Source organism: Varroa jacobsoni, unplaced genomic scaffold (assembly GCF_002532875.2).
Source record: "Varroa jacobsoni isolate VJ856 unplaced genomic scaffold, vjacob_1.0 scaffold_1101, whole genome shotgun sequence".
Taxonomy (NCBI): domain Eukaryota; kingdom Metazoa; phylum Arthropoda; class Arachnida; order Mesostigmata; family Varroidae; genus Varroa; species Varroa jacobsoni.
The window spans coordinates 60,332-82,489 of NW_019214003.1; the positions used below are offsets into that span (position 1 = coordinate 60,332).

Genomic DNA, 22,158 nt, shown 5'->3' on the forward strand with positions numbered 1-22,158 from the left:
GTTCACTCACTTACGCTTGGGTGCTTTCGGCGTTGAGTAACATGTCAAAAATAAATATTTGACATTACTCATAGTGGCCATTTCGTCTGACGTGGCCGCACTTGGGAGCGGTACAGCACCACCAACCACAGTTTACTTAAGATAGAAAATGCCTACTTATCTATTATTTGATTTTGCTCCTTTCTGAGGAAAAAAATTTCTCATATTATAATGTCAATTGACAGCAGAGGTTGCTACCTAAATAAGAACTTGACCGGTCCCTAATGCTGGTTCCTAAATGTTTAAGCAGTTAGCAACCAAATACTAGATTAGACTCTGTCGGGTATAAAGCGATAACCCAAATCAGCTGGGCCACTTCGACAGCCTTCGGCTTGAATATTTATTCCGCCTATAAATCCATCAATTGAACCTGGACACGTCAACCAAGGGGCTGACCATATGAAGAACAATTCCATCCAAAGTACATTCAGTACATTAATTATACAGAAAAACACGTGGAGGGTCTCTTGCTGCTGCGACAAAAAATTCACGGAGGCGCGCAAAGGGACGTCTTGCGAACTACTTGGCATTGTGATTAGCCGTATGGCCAACAGTGTCAACATTTCGACTTGTGAGCGTACTCAAATTAGATCGCTTCAATCTTTCTCTAGTAATTGGTAACCACTGCAATAAACCTCTAACAGATATGTATGAAATCTCATAATAAGTGATAACTTTTTACTGAACCGGTCGCATCGTTTCAGAGTCCGCATCTTATTGACACCACATTATTGCCCTCCTGGAGTTCTAGATCCTGCTTTTTCAAGCATACGTCTCGTACAAATGTTTATATTTTCTTATGCCTAAAAAAAAAGAACAGAAAACCTCTATTGCACTTACCAAAAAGCTTGGATTTATCGAAGTCCTTATAAATTGACCGCTTCCGTTGTTGTATGGAACCACATTCCAACTACTTCATTACGTGCAATGCACACATATCTCACCTGACGTAGCCGGACATTACCAGTTCATAAAGCTCGATGACACTGACGTCCTCAGGCTTTGTATGTAAGCTTTTTGATATTTCCTCGAGCGAAACTACTTTTTATTATTCAAATGGTCATGGTGCATACGCAAAGGCAACACGCCATTTCAATGAAGGAAGAACACATCAGTGAAGAACGAAGGGTTTTTTATGCGTCCTAAGTCAATAGGCAAGTTAGCTTTCAAAAGAATGTCCATTCATATAGTGTTTATTACTAATAAGGTCGTTTGAATTAACTATTAAAAAGAAATTCAAGTCGGTTGTTGTAACCAAATAGGCCAAAGATCCTATTAAAATTTTGACACCTTTTCAATATCGATTTGATAACAAGTAAACAACGGAGGCAAACAATGTTAGTACGGAGGGGGTAACCCATTTTACTCGCAGGTTGAAATACTTTTACTCGTTTGTAAACGGTGCTTTCGAAAATACCCAGTTACGTTCATTGCACGTTTTTTGCTTCTCTGTTTTGTAGGATACGTGCAGGTGCAATTCCCGATCGACTCTATTAATAACGAGTCTAATAATAAGTAACTAATAATAAGTTCTCTTATCGTATCCTGCTCAATACCTTAAGCCAGTTCAACGTTTTATTTCAAAAAGCCAAAATTCCCCTAGCGCCAGCCAACAAATCGAAGTGGCGCTATATATTTAAAAATCTTCCCTGCCAGTCAGCCGTTTATAAGCCCTATTCGCTAAAGATTCGATAACTTCCGCGAAACCTTTTCACTATACGGAAAAAAAGAAAACATCTTCATTAAAGCCACTTCACATAGAAAATGTAGAACCTCGTTTTCCAACCACCTGCTCCTCGAATTCGAACAGGACATTCTGGAAAAAAAAGTCTATTGTAAGCCGTAATATAGAAAAAGAACAGAAAACAGAAAGCACGAAAAAACTGTACCAGAACGAGGTATTAAAGCTAAACGGTGTGATCCTGTTTAGCAATTTATAGACAAATGCCTAACATATGGCTGGTAGCTTTGACGATCCTTAACTCATTTCAATTAACTCGCACCCCATGGCTGCGATCAGTACAGATTTTACAATAAACTCAAGTGTTAAAAGCTAGATATTCACGAAGCAAAAGATATTCGAGCTTGTTATATTGACACATAAAGTATGTAATATTATGAAATGCCGCAAGCCCTTATGTTCTTTAGCAGTTAAATAATTTACCTTGCAATAACTTTGTAAATTTTTTGACGCTTACTGAGACGTAAGCGCACGTAAAGACGTAAGTCTGTTTTTCAGGTGCAACTGCTCAGATATCGCGCAGTTGGCAAGGCATAAAACTTCCTTGGGAATAAGGTGAGGTATCGCTGTTGTCAGCAGGAACAATTGCTTCAATCGTCCACATATGTATTCTAAAGTAGGATCTTCAATCAGTTAACCACACACAACAACGAAGCTTTTCGATTGTTATAGCAAACCTGCCAGATGTCAACAGCGCAAGATGAAGCTCTCACACGTAGTTCACAGAATCATGCGCAACCGCAGGGAAAACTATCTGCTGTAGATCTTACTTCACCGATATCACAAATGGCACCGTTAACTAATTGTCCGTTGTCACGGGCACCGAATTTCCCGCCTGGAGGCTCGTCCCCTACGACCGTTGAGGATCAATCGTCTGCTAAGATCCAAACAGTTTTTGGGACCCAGGAAAACTTTGAAAACCAACAGGCAGCCGGAGCCAAATCAGTCGCTGGAACCCAACTAAACTCTACCACACCGACAGTTACCTCTGCTGCTGCAACTCAGCAAATCGATAGAGCTTTACCAGCCAGCGTGACCCCTACAGATGAGACGACCACGGTAACCAAGCCATCGCCTTCTGCGACGGCGCCAGCATCGACCACATCCGCCAAGCAACGACAAGAGCCGTTCGAAGTATATATCGATTATCCAGCATTGCAGAAGTGCGAATCCGTTGATATCAATATTGATATTCGACAGTGGTCGCATCCAACGGTCGTTGCTTCAGGCAAGGGCGACTTGCAGACAGGACTCAATGGTAAGACTGTTCCAACTCTCTCAGGAGCAGGAACCCAAAAGCTACTTGCGCCGCATCCTAATGTCTCGATACAATATCCAGCGCAAGGACGACCGAAGCAGCAGGCCGAGCTTCAGGGTCAGGTTGTAGTGCTGCAGCAGCAGCAGCAGCAGCAGCAGCAGCAGCAGCAACAGCAGCAGCAACAGCAGGGTCAGCAACTCAGCCCGACCACGTGTGAAGGAAATGCGTTTCAAACCGATTATGTCATACGACATAAAGTTCACATTCCGCGAGCTGTCGTTGTACGAAAACCATGCGTTCACGAAAGGCCGCTTGTTCCAATCGGTAGTTGCATTTTCCTTGTACTCACCCTGAACGTGATCTTTCTCAGTGTTCTGCTTTATCGATCGTGGGACGGTGGCTGGATGCTTCTACCTCGAGGCTGGTCGGATGCGAAGGGCACCAGCAGATAGATCATTAGGAGCATTCCCTATAGTCACTTTAGAAAACTTCAAGCAAAGCAAAAAAGAGATTATTAAGAATATCAATTACATTCAGGAAAAAAATGTCCCTTATACATTGCGGATCAAGCAACAGGCTTGCCTTGCGGAAAACGCACCACAGCGGCAACCGAAAAGCTTCAACTGCAAATATTCACACTAAGTATACAGTAATAAAGAGGAACCCGAGTATTGCGATCATTTCACTTATGCAGCTAGACAAATCTTCTGCTCTGTACTGCGTCAACCTTTATCTTAATACTATTAAGATAAAGGTAAGATAAAAGTACGAGCAACTTTTCGAACTTGACCAAGATCAACAGCTAACTTAAAACGGCAAAGCAAAGGTTCTCGAAAAAAGAACACAGGATCACTGCAGGATCCACTGTTACAAGTTCACCAAAGCTATTTGTTACTGCTATTGCACTCTACAGCACGTAACGGCACTCGTTAGAAGTTACTTTATACGATTGCATACCTACTAGTGTTACTGCGGCGTCTTCAAGTGTCTAACTTGGCTAGGGTTTTTTTTAACACCGCAGAATCTAGTAAGAAAACCTAGTAGTAGTGTACTTCTAGGCCAGAAGTTTATCGAACGATGGCTGAGTTTCTTTGAAAAAAAAAGGTGAACTTATTTGCACGATAATACCAGTTTGTTTGAAAAATTTTGCTACGGTGTTACAACAAACTACTACGAAGCTCGTTACGATATTTAAAACGAGATAGAAATACTGAAGGGAGAAACGAGCAGATTCCTTGAATAGAATAGACATGATTAAATAAAGTATTTACCTTCTGTAGGAGTGTATTTAACTTTTATAGAGGTTGAGCTCCTAAAACGAGGACTGTCATAGACGTTTGCCACCTCAATCCATTCTACCTGAATGCTTGCCAGACTATATGTCAGTACAACCATATTTGCATAGAAAACCACGTGTGATAATAGTGTTCATATGGTACGGTATACGGTATTCATATGGGTTTGAGGCAGTTTCAAACGGCAAATCAGACTTCAAAGTTCAAGCAAGCAGGAAAACAAAGTGGGGAAAATATGAGCTATGTTTTTTTCACTTCTACAACCGATTGAATAACATCATGCGTACAATATGGGTGTATTCATGGAGTGTCATAATTTCCATGCGCCTATATTCTTGCCATTTTATAAATTACTTCGCACATATCATAGTGTTAGTTCATGACTTTTGCCCACAGCCTAAGTGTTAATAAGTCGAAAAAACAAAATCGCGCTTTTTAACATTGATCCAATGCCGGCTTTACATAGCCTATGAATTGAAAAAAAACAAAAACAAAAACTTAACAGCCCTGTTCTACGATGTTAGTACGAAAATCAAAATCTGTTACATCTAAGTATTAACACTCCTGATAGAGGGCTCGGGTTAGCATACTGGTCTCAAATTCTAATTCCAAACTCTACGCTAACATCAGACCCAGGTCTCTATTCACTAACTCATGCTCTTTTTGCACGAGGTTCATATCATGTGCTATCACTTTACGAGCCTTGATACATATGATATTACGTCATCCATTCAATAGCCATTTTGTGTCTCCTTCTGCACGTGACTAGCTTAGGGCCAAGAGTTTCGCTTGCTTCCTTTAGCCTCATCCATAGTATTATCTTCAATCGGTCGTACTCCTGCTCACTTCACCTGTGAGTCTGCTCAGTCCTACGAATTCTATTTTCCTTCTAGCCGGGCGGAAGATACGACTCTAGTAATACTCTCAACCATTCACCCTTGCATTTCTAGGCTGTAGCGTTTTTTGCAATGGTCAAGTCCAGTCTATTCTCTACGTAGCACGTGGCCCTCTCCTCGCCAAGTATGATGCACGAGAGCATTCTGGCTAGCACTAGGGCCGTCGCAGCAGAAACCCCGTAGCCCTAAAGCCCGTAGTCATTTTTATGGCTACTGTCGTTTCGGAATGTAACGGAGTCGCTTGGCTCTTGTTAAAATTCTTCTTCTTGCCACGACGAGGCGTATAGAACAACTAACCCAACTAATGGGGCTAGTGCCTGTATGGTATTTTCCTTTTTTTTTGTCTTTGGCTTTACACATGCCAGGTTGGCCGTCACTTTTATCGTTTTATCAACGAGATGTTCTACACAAGTAATCCCCGTTCGACCTGTATTTTTTAATCCTCTTAGATACTTACATTTTTGTCAGGGCTATTGTTCGTCCCCCTAAAATTATCTTCAATTTTGTTAATGCTTTTTGTTAATTAAACATAGAGCCTCGTTTTTCTTACATGTAAATATTTTTGATCATGATTTTTCCGATTGTGCCAGCTTTTCGTTTGCTCTATCCTCGATAATGTAATTGGCTCTAGCCGTGACAAATAGCGCCAAATCGTCACCATATACTACACAATCAACTGTTTCTACAAAATCTGGAGTCTTTACGACACTGTTATGACCAGTATTCCAAGGGGTAGACCTTAGACTCAGCCCTTGGGCAACCCCAGTCATAACTGATAATCTGTTTGTTTGTGTGCCGAGATTTCTGTCATAAATATGATAAGATCGTTTTATGATAAGATCCCTTCTTTTAGTGCAGTTACGGTCACCCTTTAGCCCATGGTGTTAGACCCGTTTTTCGCATTCTATTCTCGCACAACATTTCTAGTCTTCAAAAACTTTTATCTCAAGCTTTTCAAACACTTCACTTTTTCAAGCACGCTTTAAGCGTGAATTTTTCCTTTCGAAAGCTAAATAAACTTCGAGAACGCTTTCTACACTTCAGTTTCTGTATAAGTTGACCAATGATAATGCTTTCCGTGACTTTAGCTGTAGCACTTACAAGAACAAATACATGGGTCTGTGGGCTGACGGACTCCTTTGTTAGCCAGCTTGGATACAAAGATCAGATCTGATTCTTCTTATAACTTTAGAAAGCGGAGTTCTATCAGCAGTCTGCTTACTAGGCCCATAAAGAGTTCGCCTGCGCTTGACGAAGAGCTTGACAACTCTTTATGAAGCCCCATTCAAGCTTAGGACTTTTCTTTCGGCCAGATATCGTTTTGCTATCGTTAGCCCTTTTGCTTTCACTTCTGGGATTTCTCTTGCAAGTATAGGCGCCTAATTTCAAGATTTTTGTAACAGGGTTGGGGCCATTCTCCTGAATCTCTCGGATAAAAGTCGAGGTGCTCGTTTCGTACGATGGTCATAGTGATCCGATATGAAGGCCTCGCATGTCTACCTCTACCTTCTCGACTAACCCTTTTCATTTGGCTGCCTGACTCCTTTTAATTTTAGTGCGCAGTTACTTGAAACTGCCTAGACATAATATCTATGTGGTCATATTCTTTCTTCCATCTCTTCCTTCGCGTGTCTTCGTTACCAATTGAGTGTTGTCGTGTACCATCTTCTTCTGTGTCTAAGTTTTGGCACTCTCGTCATTCTACATATACTTCCTCTATGATGTTTCGAAAATACTGGATTTGCCTTCTTACGTGCTTCCATTAGGTAGTGTCTGAGCATGTGTTCATCCATCTATCCTGGGAACTGGAAGCAAGGTCTATCGATCCTACTTCCGAGTGTCACACGATTTAGCGTCTACCATCTCTCTTTACGGCGCGGTGATAAGTCTAATCTCTTGGCAACCATAGTAAATGTAATGTACCGGTGATGATCATTTAGGCTGACTTCCTCCTTACCTATGAATAAGTGCCACCCGATCTATCTCACTCTTGTATCCTTACCATTAATGATATGGTGGGGATACAGGAAACAGTCATGATTATTGGTTGCCCCGTTCACCGAATCGCTGTGTCAGACCTACCATCAGCTGCCCATTCTGAGGAGCCTACAACTTTTTTCTTGGCTTGTCCAGTAGGTAGAAGCCTATTCTAAACCTCTGTGCTACCACACTTAGGTACATAATATGCTTTCTTACTTCGATTTAGAAGGATTTTGATGATTTCATTGCTACCCTGCTGTGGGCTATGCTCAGGCATAATCCGTCCCTGAACGCCTGTTGACGATCTTCTTCCTGCGGTCGCTAATATCTGTTGCATCCTTCCGCTTACAGTCAGTTTGCGAAATGCCAGTTTTACATAACCTTTCTACATTTCTTCTTCAGCCTCTTGTTTCTTGTAGTTTGCCCTGTTACTTGTAGTAGCCTTGTAGTTTGCTGTGTGTCCGTCCATTTCACGCTCATAGCAAAAATAGATCGAACCTTTTCAGCTACGTTGGCCTAACCTAAGTCGTAGTTATAGCAGCGTTTTTCATAGATTTTTCTGTACTTGTACTGGTTACCCCTACGTTGCATTCTTTGGTAGTTGTAAAATGTCCACAGTGGAAACTATCCTTCTGGCAAGTTGTATATGTTTTCTAGCGTGACCTTTTTCAAGATAATTTTTTTTAAAAACCCGTAAAGATTGCCAGTAGGCTAGCTTTTGGACTTTTCCAATTGGAGTTTTATTTCTTTCGGAAGGCCCAGTACGTCACTAGGTCCTTTCTTATCTCTTCAGCATCCGGATCAACGTTTTCGCTAAACTTCAGCTGTCTTTTTCGACAATGCCAACGAAAAATTCACTTCCCTCACCTTAGTTCGCGCATTTTAATTACCAGTCGATGGGCTGGTAAGGCTCTCCTACTTATCTTGGTTACATTCAATAACTTTGTCATTTTCCTGACACCAAATCCCTTGAGCCTTCCTGGATGTTTTCCGCTCCTCTGAAATATGTGTAAGAGAAATTTCTTTGGCGTTTAGCTTCCTTGTCAGAGTTACCATTTCTCGAAGAACCTTAAAAAAACCTTCTACAGACTCGGCAGACCCAACCATTCCAATCACCAGGGATTCTGTGAGTACCACTGGCTGAGGGGCACCAGAGCCTGTTCGCCTCTCGTCATCAATTTTTTTGGAGCCCTTACATTTGTTTAGATCCGCCACGGCGCCAACTGGGAAGGCAGGAACCTAGGAGGCTGACGGCAGTAGTTGTCGAGTCGTTCTCATGGCCATGTTCTTATCGAACTCCTTGTTGAGCAGTATAGCTCAGGCCTTTCTAAATGTCATAACACTTTTATTGCTCTGGCTTGACAGAAGGAACAGCTTGTCTGGTCATTCGTTGACTAGTATCTTCGTCTAGGATTCAATAGTAATAGCTTCTGCCAAGATTTTTTTTAACTTCTAACTTGTTCGCTCTGGTTGTCCCCAGTACTTCCCTTTCAACTTCTGAGTGGCATTTTGAGCACAGATGGTCTGCTGTTTTTTCATGCATTTCTTTCTTTCCTGCTTCCTTATTGAAGCGTCTAGGTCTTTTTTGGTTTTCTTATTTGCTTCCTAGGGACTTGTTGCTCTCCCTGTGCTTCTTTTTACCCTTCTGCCAAGTTCTTTTGTCTTACCTAGCCTATTTGCCTTCCAGTACGTCCTTGAATAGTCATCTGAATGCTACCTTAATACCTATTCGGGCGTTCCCATGTTTTTCTAGCAACCTGGTTAGCTTTTTTATCCTGGGAACTGCGCTATTTCCTCACTGATAGTATTGTGTTTCCGCTGCGCCTTCGTCATCACCCGATTTTATTTTTTTCGTTTGATCCTTGGTGCTCGATATACTTGCATTTTCTCCTCGGCAATCCGTCAACTCCATTCTCTTATTGTCTCCCAAGAAGGATAATCCCTGCTTTGGCAAGTATGGTTCGTATTGGAACCCCCACCGTCGTACATCAACTGATTTTGAACCGAGTCCTGAAGCTTACCTTCCATGGATACGATTCTGAATGAGAAGTTGTATCTCATTACTTCCAGTGTTAGACTGATGTATTGTTACCTGTTGGCGATTTATCATGGCGCTTATGAGTTTACCACCACAATGTTACCTTACTAGAGATCAATTTATATTATTGTATTGCTAACCGACTGTTCCATTCAAGTATGTGCGTCGTCCGCGCTAGTGCACGGTCCATAGCTAACGTTCTGTCCATTGCAACGACATCCGAAGGCTACACGAAACGGAGATTTTCCTTAGAGTAAACGAATGGCAAAAAAAAGCTATGTATACTATATCTTCCGCAACGTTTTTTTAAGGACCGTTAAATACCGTTTTTTTCTTTTTCGCCGATGTGTTTCGCTTAAAATATATGTATGCAATCGATGAATATATAGTCGCTGACTTTGAAGGTGCTTTGCCCTGTAGTAGATGCGGCAGACACGACTGCATTGAAAATCCAATTTCAATCCAGATCAATAAAAGGCCAATGTATCTAACGTAAAGACTGTCTTGCTTGTTCACTGGGCTAAGAGACGTAGTTTGCATAAGAGCAAACCCAAAATAGTTTTGAAAACCTTGATGTCTGGGACAAGATTGCGGGAACCGTTTCAAACATGTCCGCACATCCCGGATGCTGTGCCTCCCCGCATTTTGGCTTGCCATCCGTCCATTGTCCGCCGTCGACATCGGTCATCGTTATGTCCTTTTATCATTATATTATTATTACTGTTATAGATTGCTCATCCCACAATAAACTGATATACACGGAATTCAAATCTCTGAAACTCAGCTGAGAATTTACCCGAAACTGCGTAGTTATGAGTCTAAAACCTACTAATTCGGTCAGAGCAATGGGGTATCCCCAACCGCAAAGTCTTTACTACATTTTGACGGAGTGTAGACGGAGCACGATTAAAAATATATTATGATATTATAAAGGACTTAGGAATAGTATAGGCATTAGGTTTTCGCAGATTTTATATTATATAAACGGATAGCAATGTTTCGCATTTGTAAGTGTATGCTATCTGTATCAGTAAAGGACGAAAATGCCAAATTCCTCTGTTGGGTTCAATTGGCGCGCTCTCTATATAACGCGTAGTCTTCTTCCAAATCTACCCTACCTGTTACAAAACTACAACATGAGTAATAACTCCGTTGAAACAATTGTATAGTTTTATTCCAGCGTCGAACTACGCGAATCTGAAGATTGTGGAGTTGTTTGGCAACAACGAAGTTCACCAGTTAAGTTCTTTCCGATTCTGATCAGACTCACTGTGATTCAGTCGATCTACTTATCATTTCGTTGTATTGTCAATGGGCGACGCCAAATGCTGTAAAAGTTGTCGCAAGGTTGTCAGTCGGGAATTAGACTGCGATAGGTTCGATCTTAGAAAAGTCGTTCGATCCGTTTTGGGCCTACTAATATTGGCGAAGGCGATTTGCGACCTTCTGATGATTCCGATTTGTTGGCTGATGTACCCAAATCTTTTCCAAAAATATGGCGCCTCTTTGGTACTCATCTCCTTTTCCATCGCAATATTAGATGATTGCAACATGATAATTTTAAAGGCTACTTCACACGAAGGAGCTAATCAGCTACCCTATTCATTAATTGGCATACTAATGGTATCTGAAATGATTCTGTTTGGATACGTCGGCGTCTCTCTGGTAAAAGCAGAGAATTTTCTACCGATTGCTAATGGCATAATGCTCTCCCTTGTATTCTTACACATTCTCCTGCGCGCAGGTCTTCTTTTTGCTGCCAAAAATTGCTCGGCAATACGTATTGTACAAGAGCGGGACAAGATGTTGAGGGAAGGCACAAATATTCCTGATGACGCGCCCGGAGCTGCTAGCTTTCAAGCGATTCCAGTGTAGACTTACGTCTCCTCCTTTCGTACAAATAAGTTAGCGTTGTCTCTTCGCGCTGCTACCAAACGTCCATGGTTATCGTTGCTGCTGGACTTGGTTTCATCTTGGGTCAACTTTTGATGACTGTGCAAAGAACTTCACCGCAAAGCATTTATGCTGAGTATATTCACTGAAAGCATTACAGATGCCTGGTATTATCGCGTTCACCCTGTGTGTACAATAGATGTACGAGGCACAATTAATGACAGCTGAGACGCAAAACCCACTGATGACTGCTGCGAACAAATCGAATGTTTGGACTTTACAAATACAATCATCTTCCTATACGAAATAGCATAATGTTCATACTGCAACAATGTGCTAGATCGTTTAGGATAAAGTTTATCTCCCGTATGTCGCAAGAAATTGGTCAGCCAGCATTTGTTCCTTGTTACTTTATTCAATATTGAAAAATGCATCTGATCAAGAGAATTCATTTCGTGAACTGTGTCAGATGTCGATAGCCGTTCAGCGTTTCCATTCGTTTTCGTGCTAATCGTTTCCTCAGCATCGCTGGCTTGTCTTCATATCTGCATCTGTAAATGCGTTTAGGAACTTCCACGGTCGTAATATTGTGTTGTTGGAATTGCCCACACGGGTAGCTGCAGTTACCCTTACGATTAGGCCGAGTTACCTTGTGTGACTAGTGTTAGGTTTGGTAGACATGCAAGCAAACACGTCTACGCTATTTAAATGCGATCCCGGAGCGAGCAGAAGGAAGTGTTCCTATTACTAAATAGCCGGCATATTATTTACACGGAGTTCCTCAAAAACGAAGCTCAGATAGTAACGTACTTGATCTCAAGCTGGCGCCTTGCGAAGCCACCAATCGACTTGTGCGTGCTCTGCAACGCTGTTAATGTATTTCTAGTTTAGAGACATTGATCATGCTGCCACTATATTGTATAACTGTATATTGACCCGGGCTTCTTTTTGCGATGGATGAAAGGTTTTTGACGCGAGTTGAAGCGCGGAAGGAAGTTTGGCCAGAGGAAGCTCACAGCAACAGTGACAAATGGACTGATAGTATCGAAGATGGCGGGCGATCTCGTCATGATCCCTTCATCCTGGACCCTATTGCCAAATCTTCATCTAGTGTGGGGTTCGGCAATGGTATACCATAGCCCGTCGTTGGCGCTGCGGAATAATTTTAACATAATTATCCTGAAAGCTACCTCGTCCGACATATGCAACGAGCTACAATATCGTCTATTTTAAACGCTTCTTGCAATGGAAATAGTTCTGGTTTTCTATGGCGGAGCGTTCTTGTTAGACAGACACGCTCACAACATCAAAAATGGAACACTATTTATATTGGGTGTGTGTGTGTGTGTGTGTGTATGTATTGCATATTACAGCGCATATAGTTCTTCTAATCTCATACGGTAAATGTCCTAGGGCAAGTGTTAAAATAAGACGTCAAAGCTGCACCGGCCTACAAGAAGGGCAAAGAGACGTCTTTCTCTGGAGCATTATGAAAAGAGCGGGCGATTTAGGGAAACACCGTATCACAACCGAGTCATTCACCTACAAATAACCTGGCAGCAATTAAACTCATCAAACAGATACAAGATGGACCGCTGTTAACTCAGTTGGCCAATGGAACGGCTGAATAGTTCGAGCTTTTCATTAGCTCACATCAAAAATAGCTCGATTAGTCGATTTTGCCTCATGGTAAAGAAACTTTACATTGTAAGTCTGTTCTATACAATTCTTGACATAAAGCACCCAGTTAAGCAGTAAGGTTCTAGAATATTCTCATATCATGTTTGCCTTCGGCCATATCCTCTTTGTGTAGAGATCTATTTACCAACGTAAGTATAAATGGATAATAGGCCTTATAAATAGTACCCCACTGCAGCTTGTGTTTGTTGTTTTATGTTAATACGTCTGTCATGACTTAAGTGAATAAGTGTCATGACTTAAGTTAATTGATTGATTGATAGGCCGATTCCCAACTGCCAGGTTTACCTGAAATTAGGTTTGAACAAAGACAATAATAGTCTGAGTGGAACCTATCACTTTCTGAAATATGAAGTATGGGTTAATGAATCACAGTAAATGCTTATATGACAATATCTGCTGGGTTTTCCTGTTCCATAAATGCTCGCGCCCTAACGGCGTTTTTTGTTGTCCGCGATTCTCTTTTTATAGACCAGCTACCGCCATGCAGGACAAGGAGAGCCAACACTGACAAAAGTAAGTCATTTAGCTACCGCCACGAAGCTGGGGAGAGACTGTCACACAACAACGTTCTATCCTGGACTTTGTGACGAATGGCCCTTTCCCGTATCGTAGATGCAATATTGGAGGTCTGGCGACTAGCGCGCAGGAACCAGCTAACTCTTGGATTGTTCTCATCTTAGTAAAAGCATTTAGTGACATAAACTTTTAAAGTTAAAGTCGCTCAATTCGTAGCGTGTAAAACATATCATGTAAGATAATATTAGTACTAACAAACATATTTGAGAGGGTGCTGCTGATCAAAAAATTGCAAGCTATTATGATGCGTAACTTGGAGCCGACCCCCCTGATACGTTCAGAGACGGAGGAGTCAGTCAGCAGTGTCGGCTCCGACAAAACACTATCTGTGGCATCTTGCGATAGGCCAGAAATTGTCCGAATGATCCGGAAAGCTGATGTCAAGGACGAGACAGTATCCAAAGGAACGGTAAGTGTCTACGAGTGCTTAATAAGTTAGCTGTGTGCAATAGAAATATCGTGTAAGATACGGATGACAAATGAAGTAAACACCTAACGTAGTAACTAAATGTACCGTCGCACTTCTTCGCTGAATGTCTTGTGCAAGGAAAAGCTGATTAGAAATGCCTATCTGCTGCTTCTTTTAGACTGTACTAAAATCTATTATAACACTGCTAGATATTTTCTTCTATTTTCAAACGAACGTCTCTGTCTGAGACAGAGACATTTGTTTGAACATTAAACGGGCTTAAAATACTAGATGCCATCTTTCAATTGTCAGATAAACAACGGTACCTCGTAAGGTCTAAATTTCAGATCGTTCGAACTGCTCCACCACCAACCAATTTGCGTGTCTGATCTGCGTGTTCCATAAACGCTTCCTCTTTAAACGTTACCGTTTCCATTGACTAACTTCCCATTTAGTCCTTCCTTGAACGCGTACGTAGTCTCCTAATGCGCCCTGCCTGTACACGAGTGCGTAACCTGAGCCTGTACGATTGTCGCTGTGTGTCAAGCTGTACGGGCGTGCACAGGAAGCTAATTAGGTACGTCAAGATATTGCATGGGTAAACGCAAACTGGTCATGATGCAGACGAGATTTCGTCAACCAAACTCGTCTACGACCTGTCTTTTTTTCTTACCCACTATCCTTTATATGGTAGAATCTCATACGAACAAAAGAACGCTAGCTGTTACGTTCGCACGAACTTGAAAGACGAAAGGCAATTACGCATACAGCCAAGCAGGCTACATTGCAAACGACTATTCTGCATACAAAAATGTGTCTTGAGATCGTTACCGATAAATGTCACTGTCGACTAAACACGCCTCGGGATCACACGATGTGTTACTAATTGAAATCCCCTATTTTTTGACAGGGTTTCTGTCATTGCGATATTATTATTGTAAAAAAAACCACGTAACCCGCAGTAGCGTTTAAATTTATCCTGCAATTACTCTCGCTAAGTGTGTGCCGCCGTTCTATGTTAATAGATATGCTTTAACAAAGTGAAGAGTCTGCCAAGTGTATTAAAGTACTGACTTGGGAGTTCGTAGTACTGGTCATTTCCGTTTGCGTACTACATTTTTATTAATCCCGTGTTGAGCTCTCATAGTATACCGCTCGCGGGTTCCGGCCGCTCTCAATAGGATTAGTGTACTTTTATACATATACAGTATAGGCTATGCGGAAGCGTTTGCTTCCTATATTGATCTATTTCTCTACTATCTTTAGGAAGATATTAAAAAAACAAGCAACTATTTCGTTTCTAACAAAGATGTTCGTTAGCTTCTGCTTAGTGCGACGCTATAAATGGTATTAAATAATAAATTATTAAGTATGAAAGATACAGATACACTTGTTATAAACGGTATTTTAATTTTGTAACCTATTAATCTTAATAGTTCGATAAAGGTATGTCCTTTTGATTCTTCTGAACTAAATGGGTGCTGTGAGTGGGTGCACTGTCTTACTGAAAGATAATTGCTTTCATGCACCACTCTGCCGATGCCCAGGGTACTTTATGAAGCCTTTAGGTATTCGCTTGTTCTCTAATGGTTTTCTTTTCCGCAACCTTCACTATTATGCAACACTCGGAAATTTTATTTTAGTCTCAAGCTGAACACTTTCAGATTGCATACGTACCAGCGATGGTTTCTTCGATTCAGTCTTAATCAGCGGAAATATTTTCCCCCCAGAAAAAATCTCGATCCCGCTTCCTGCTTAACAGGCTCAGCAGAAAATGGGAGAGAACTAGCGTTCCACTTAGCATCGTTTGAGAGACTTTCTCTAGCTTTTATAATGAACAATTAGAGGAACTTTTGGGGGTTGTTCATTTGGGAGGGTGTTGGCTTTGTTCATTTGCAGAATAATCTGCTAAATAGAGAACCAGAGAACCAGAATCAACATATATGCATGTATTCCTTTCTGATCAGTTTCTTACTCTCAAGATATCTCGTTTTCACCCTTTGAAAGTAGAAAGGAGACATATACGCATTCCGTTACATGGCTGTCGTTATCACATTTTTCAGTCTTTTTTGCGGGTTCTTCACATTTTGTCTAAGGAACCCCTTCGAGAACTTAGAAAGCCGTCTAAATTAGTACTCTATCTGATCAAATAAATTTTTAGTTTGGATATCGTCTGCCCGGCTCGGAAGTTTTCGATCGTGGCCGCTTTTTTATTTCATCTGAAAAAACGACTTGCCTTACCTAATTTGGACGGTATTTTCATTTTATTGTCACCAGATTAGCTTTTGTTTGGGCTTTCCCTTGCCACACTTTTAACTAAAATGTGTTGTGTGGCTGGCGTGTCCTGTATATTATAAAAACCATAGGCCAAGAAAATTCAAATTGTAGCTAAATTAGGCTCACGCTAATAATAATACTAGTATATGAGCTATATATTGCATCTTAAGCATTGTCACATTCTATGTGGCTATTTTTTTTTACAATTGCAAATGGGTGCCATAACCTCTAGCACCCAGTAGCATAACATAAATCTACTACATTTGACAGAGAAGTGGCTCAGAAGTAATACGCTTCAGACCGTCGTCAGTTAGATCTCAATGGATATCTTATACATGAGTTAATTCAAAGTGAGTTCTTTCAATAAGGCTAGTCAAAGACTTCAGCCGTATGAAAAGAATTGAAACATCTGTTACATTTTTACATGTCGTCGAAAGTTGCTGCTCTATCGTAAATTATTCGACTGGTCGTAGAGATATATTACAACGAACTTACTAGCCAGCGCAGTTAGGTTCTATTTCAGAGATAATCACTAAGGATCGCAAAGGCTTACCGTTACGAGTTTGCTTGTAGAATCCGCTAGCGAGTAACCCCTAAGTAATTTAAAGCCCAAAAATAATGATACCGTTTGAGTATATACTCGAAGGATGTACTCAAAGGAGGCGAAAAGGAACCGCCTGTTGCCCACGATTGACCATACATGTTTTTTTCGAAATCGATCAACACTAACACTCGCCTCAGTTGCGACGATTATCGTTCTATCTGGCTGGTATTTTTCAACTACATAACAAAAACATGTTTGTTACGGTATTTCCTGCAGAAGTATTGCATCTCTTACCATCCATGGCCGACTCTCGAAGACATTCACGCCAAATTGGCTAGCAGCAACGTTCTCTTTACTAAAAGAAATCTATATTGCTTTCGTTAATTCTTAGGTAAGCCGCTGTCAGTCTGTAACGTCCTTGGCATCTCTCCGAAATGCTCCGTGCGGGTCCAATCAGATCACGAATGGTGGAGACGGTCTGTTCAGGCGGCCGTCAAAGTTTAGCATTGACGGACATAACGGTTTTTGTTCAACCCGAAGTTCGCCAGAGCTGTTCGAAGATGCTAGCGAGTTTTTTCAACGAAATACGCCGGCTCCGCATCGAGAATCAGGAGCTCCGTGCAGCCGACCACCGACTGAAGGCCGAAATCTGTGATCTTAAGGCAAACATTTTAGCCCTTTACGGCCAGTTGTCCAAATGCCGTCAGCTGGCGCGAGCATTCAACAACTGCGTATCATAGAAAACGCTTCTATAACGCTCATGCCAGCATGCGATAGCATATGATAAACTCTATACGAAACGACGATGCAAGTTATTGCAGGTATACAAAAATGCCAGATGTGTACTCGCAACGATGAGAAAAAAACCATGAAAATGAACGACAGAAATCATCTTACTTGTGAGATAGTGAGTCGAAGTTACGGCTCGCTGCTGGCGGGAGTGTTTGTAAATTAGACGACCGAATCAACGCGTACTATAAAGATAACTCCATGCGCTAAGTTGAATGTTTTCTACCTTTCCTATATAACTTTTACTATTTGTTAATATATTTGTGTCCTGTGTGTGACGGACGAATGATAAACACTCGAATCAAATCTGGTGAATAATATTGATCCTAATGACTCGTCTGTTACTGTCTAGATCTTCATACGGTAAGAGAGCGCTCGCAAACGACCATACGATACGCGTGTTTTTATTTGTTCGTAAAATAAAATATACTAAATACTGGACTCCGTTTTTTTCTTTAATGACTTATGCCAGCATAGCTTTATTACGCTAAAGATCAATAGTAATTACACAAATCTCTCCTCGTATATCTATCACTATCTGTTAGAAAAGGTACGTTTTGACTAGCTGCCAAAGAAAGACTTCGAACACTTTCTGTAGATGCCTCCATGAGCAATTATACCACCAATCAGTAGCGGCCCCCTGACTGCATATGGCTTCATTCGGCTGGGTATCTGTTTCCTATATGTTCCTACATGTTTAAGTGTGTTTGTACGCGTCTAAATATCGACGCGTTCATTCGACAACTGTCCAATAGAAAAAAAAGAAGAGTGAGAAATGGTGCAAAGAACAAGAATACAATGGCACTAACTGAAATAGGCTCAACAATTCCATTGTAATTAATATCCTATCAGTCTATCAAATCCTCGTAGTCGGCCACTCGTGTGGGGCCCCATAACTAACACTCAAACATCAACGCAAATAGTTAAAATTATGGAATCATTAAAAAACAGTCTTCTTATAGGTGTTACTTATCACCATAAGGACTATTAATAAGAATCATAATCAAAACTTAAACATTGAAAAGGTAAAAATCGAGACATCTGTTTTTTTGCAAGAATTCATCTAATCCGTATTTCTTACCCGCTTCAAATGCAAATGAAAATAGCTACAGAACAGAGTTAGCTTCGTTTACCACACAGATATTAAATGGCCTAGTAAGTTAATTTATTAAACTAACCTTTCGACGACGAAATACTAAGGATCGCGTATCTCCTACGCTCTCTGCAACTCATACTATTAGCTCATACCGGGAATAGTATAGTTGTTCTACTTTATTTACCTAAAAACTTCTACCTCCATCAAGAAGTTAATGCTGCGGATTCATTAAAAGTAGATTAGTTATGTATGATTGGTTTAAAAAGCAATCATTAGTTGTTCGTTTGTGTAAAATAGAGAAACTCTAAGCATGTATTATCATTGTTTTTTTTTTTTCTATAAAGGCTAGTTAAGAAAAGATTCCTCCACCTGCATTACTTACCTGCTATACATCTTATACTTCATACAATTTGCCTACTATGTGTTTGCCAAGTTTTTATATTACAGGACGGCCAAACTTACGTCCCTGTACGGGATTTCCTTCCCATGTATCTAATGCATATGAGTATATATGCCTATTAGCATAAATTAGGCCTGTATACTTGCTAACAGTTGCGCTTCTACATACATAGACGTTAGAGAGAGTAAAAGAAACAGAACGTGAGAGAATGAAGGAGAGGGGGATAACGGACCCTACACAGAGGAAAGTTAATTTTCTCTCCCGCAAAGGGGGTCAGTTTTGTTTGACAAACGAAACAAGCAATGGCTGACATTGACTCGACTCCAGTTCGACGATTATTCATTTTAAGCGCGTTCAACTGTGAATTTACGAAACTCTAACGTCACAAGACGTTTCTAAAACTCGATAGCGCCTTATTTAAAAAGTGAACCGACAATCTCATCTTTAGAGATATTCAAATAACTCTCGCTAGTCCCGTAAAGCGTCCCACTATACGCCATCACCTGTTTTCTACTCATCGAAATTAGACATCCACTACGATTAACCTTGGGAATCTGTAGCAATCGTGAATTTCGAAAAACAACGTATTGGCATTATTTAATTGGCACTCGAGGTAAGGACCTGCCTGAATCGTGCCTGTAGGAACAGACTTCCCTTACGTCTTTCACATTGAATTGAGTTTTTAGTGATTTTCAGCTAATCCACCTGATTTGATAAAAGAAATCGCCACGGATGCTGAAACAATACGTCTGATTATAACTACAGTGGATTATGCATGCCTCGTCGATTTGGGTGGAGTACTGTGCATGGTCAAGCAGCGACTACCCCTCAGCACTAGAGAGTTTTTATTAAGTAACACTAGCATTAAGTACCCCGCCGCATTCCCATTGCACCGTATAGTGCAAGGGGTTGGCAGTAGAGTGAACGTTATTTGTTTGTTGTGGCAAAGGCATTCACAGTTATCTTAAACATGTTGAATGCACATATATATATAACTACGAACATCGAGTTGCGACATTGTCCAATTTGTAACACTCGATAAAAGTAGTCTAAAGTAGACCCTGACCCTTTAACTAACGGATAACTTTGATCAATTATTTTCAAGGCAGTTTCCGCTTACCATCGAGCGTTGTTGAAACGAAGCTGACGATACGTCATCCACTAGAAGTTCGTGCACGACGAAGTACGCAGGCGTAATTTTGCATGCCATTGCCATGCAAAATATTGCCACAATAAAATGTATTGAAGTTCTTTTGATTTTACTGTTTGTACATACTGCATTTGTAAAGGTAAAAGCTACTTTGTATTCGGTCTGCTCATTCATCTGTGAATTTTCCACTTCGTAGTAAATTAGCCGGCATTTAGGGTGGTCGACTCTGGTACTTGCTACCTGCCTCAGTTAATCGATTGGCGTATAGCCAGCGTAATATGATTTGTCGCTACATCATGGACCGTCCATGTATGAACCCATTCCGGAAATAATTATCTACTACTGAACTTTTTTTTTGCTACTAGTAACGATTTCCACAAAAAATTACATGCCACGCTGGCACAGCAAACTTTTCCTAATCTATAAATATTTCGACCTAGCGCCTGTCGCCAATCGAGCTGGTTGCTAACGAACAGCATCATAGATTCTATATAAAGCTAGCTCAACTTCGCCTACAGACATTGAAGCGCACAGATCCGTAACACATACATAGTTCGGATGCTACTTGACACGATAGTGGTTTGTTTTTTTTTATTTTTTTTTTTCTTTTTTATCTAACCCACCTCAAGCCCGACCTCGTCTTTGACTTGAAACGGATTCGTTCAACTTACGTGTTACCCAGTTATACCTCATTAACCTGCTGCAGTACCAGTTGTTTCACCAGCCAACTCATTTAATTGTTCGGGTCACCCTTTTTTTCTGCTATACACCCATCAGCGTGCGTCATTAACCCGATCAGTTTGTTCCAGAGAGTCTGTTAATCTGCTTCAGTTGTTCAATAACGGTGCTTCCCCTACAGTGATCCAGACATGTATAAGTATAGTAGTAGAACTCGTTCGTATAAAGCCTCGTCGTCAGCATTCGAATTGCCACTGCTGTGGTCTTAACTGGCCACGGTTACTCTGCTACTTCAAGCTAAAACCCCACTATCTAATCCATATCAGTAAAAGTCAAAATAGCAAATAAGACAAAAACGATACTCGCCGAAATAGAACCACTGTCGAAACCCCCCCACCCCACTATTGAGCCTTTTTTCGTTTACATTGGGGCTTAAGCAGGCTGTTTGACGATGAAGCGATACGCTTGGAACGGACTTGTTCCACGCATATCGTTTCCACCGTGGTATTTTCTTATCAAATCAAGCCTAGACAAATAAAATCACAAAAATTGTAAAAGCTGTTTTCAAGACCACCACGCCAAAAAACATCCGCACATATATGCCTATGGACTCTTACCTGCTTTTGATGATCGGACAGCGAGAACAAACGTACGCCATTGACTGAGTAGTTTTGCGTTGATTATTTTTTTACCTAGACCGACAGAGTAGACATATATATAGACAGTAAGTCAAAGTGCTCCTTGTATGGGTTTACAGAATAGGGGCCTTGGTGCGGCGCAGACTTATTGAGAAAATTGTTATAGTTCAAACACTACTTCTATTATATCTACGGATATAATTTAAATGCACCAACTAAACAACAATCGATACTAAATAAGCGAATAGTTCTTTGCTTAGATTACACAGGGTTATCATCAAGCGTTACAATCCTGGCAAGTTGGGCCAAAACTTTGGCAAAGGTCTAGCCCATTTCTAAGGCTAAGAAGGAGCGATTATGCAGGAGCGCGTTTCAGGAACACTATTCTGGACTTTTGAATGTAGCTCTTGGCTTTGCGTATGCTATTGAATAACGTAGAGCAGGCATCCGTTCATTAAAGTGATCCTGAAAAGCTTCGGGATGCATTTAAGATGCAACGGAAAATATTTCACAGCTTCAGAGGACACATTTTTATCATACAATTCAACTACCGTATCGTCCTTCTATGTATAGTCCCTCAAATAGTATCAAATCTATTCATATACCGCCTGCAAACGATCTGCAGCCCTGACACAACTAGATCTATAGCCGCATGGAAACTGCTGACGGATCGCCTACGAGATCTGTGAAGTTATCGCATATTGCAAATAAATTACATGGCTTGCCCTGTAGCAACTGATCCGCTTTTGTGCTTTGAATT

The 22,158-nt window shown here is 41.0% G+C and overlaps 2 protein-coding genes across 11 annotated transcripts in view; one reads left to right on the plus strand and one right to left on the minus strand.

The window, feature by feature from the left end:
• The window catches only part of LOC111266591 (uncharacterized), a 38,689-nt gene extending 20,812 nt beyond the window's left edge, over positions 1 to 17,877 (plus strand). Inside the window, exons 1-3 of one of the 2 annotated variants that reach the window (XM_022844189.2) lie at positions 12,751 to 12,847; positions 13,310 to 13,826; positions 17,039 to 17,877. In XM_022844189.2, coding sequence (XP_022699924.1) covers positions 13,659 to 13,826; positions 17,039 to 17,302 — 432 coding nt within the window. In that variant the 5' untranslated portion in view covers positions 12,751 to 12,847; positions 13,310 to 13,658 and the 3' untranslated portion in view covers positions 17,303 to 17,877. Of the gene's footprint in view, positions 1 to 12,750; positions 12,848 to 13,309; positions 13,827 to 17,038 lie in introns of those variants that run through there. The other variant, XM_086970959.1, reaches the window with a different exon arrangement.
• LOC111266590 (uncharacterized) overlaps positions 1 to 22,158 on the minus strand; it is a 44,243-nt gene that overhangs the window by 16,085 nt on the left and 6,000 nt on the right. For 8 of the 9 annotated variants that reach the window (XR_015313515.1, XR_015313511.1, XR_015313513.1 and 5 more), the window contains exon 4: positions 21,378 to 21,452. Coding sequence is in view for 4 of the 9 variants with exons in the window: in XM_086970958.1 (XP_086827084.1) it covers positions 21,378 to 21,452 (75 nt within the window). In the remaining 5 variants the exon portion in view is untranslated. Of the gene's footprint in view, positions 1 to 20,788; positions 20,936 to 21,377; positions 21,453 to 22,158 lie in introns of those variants that run through there. The other variant, XM_022844188.1, reaches the window with a different exon arrangement.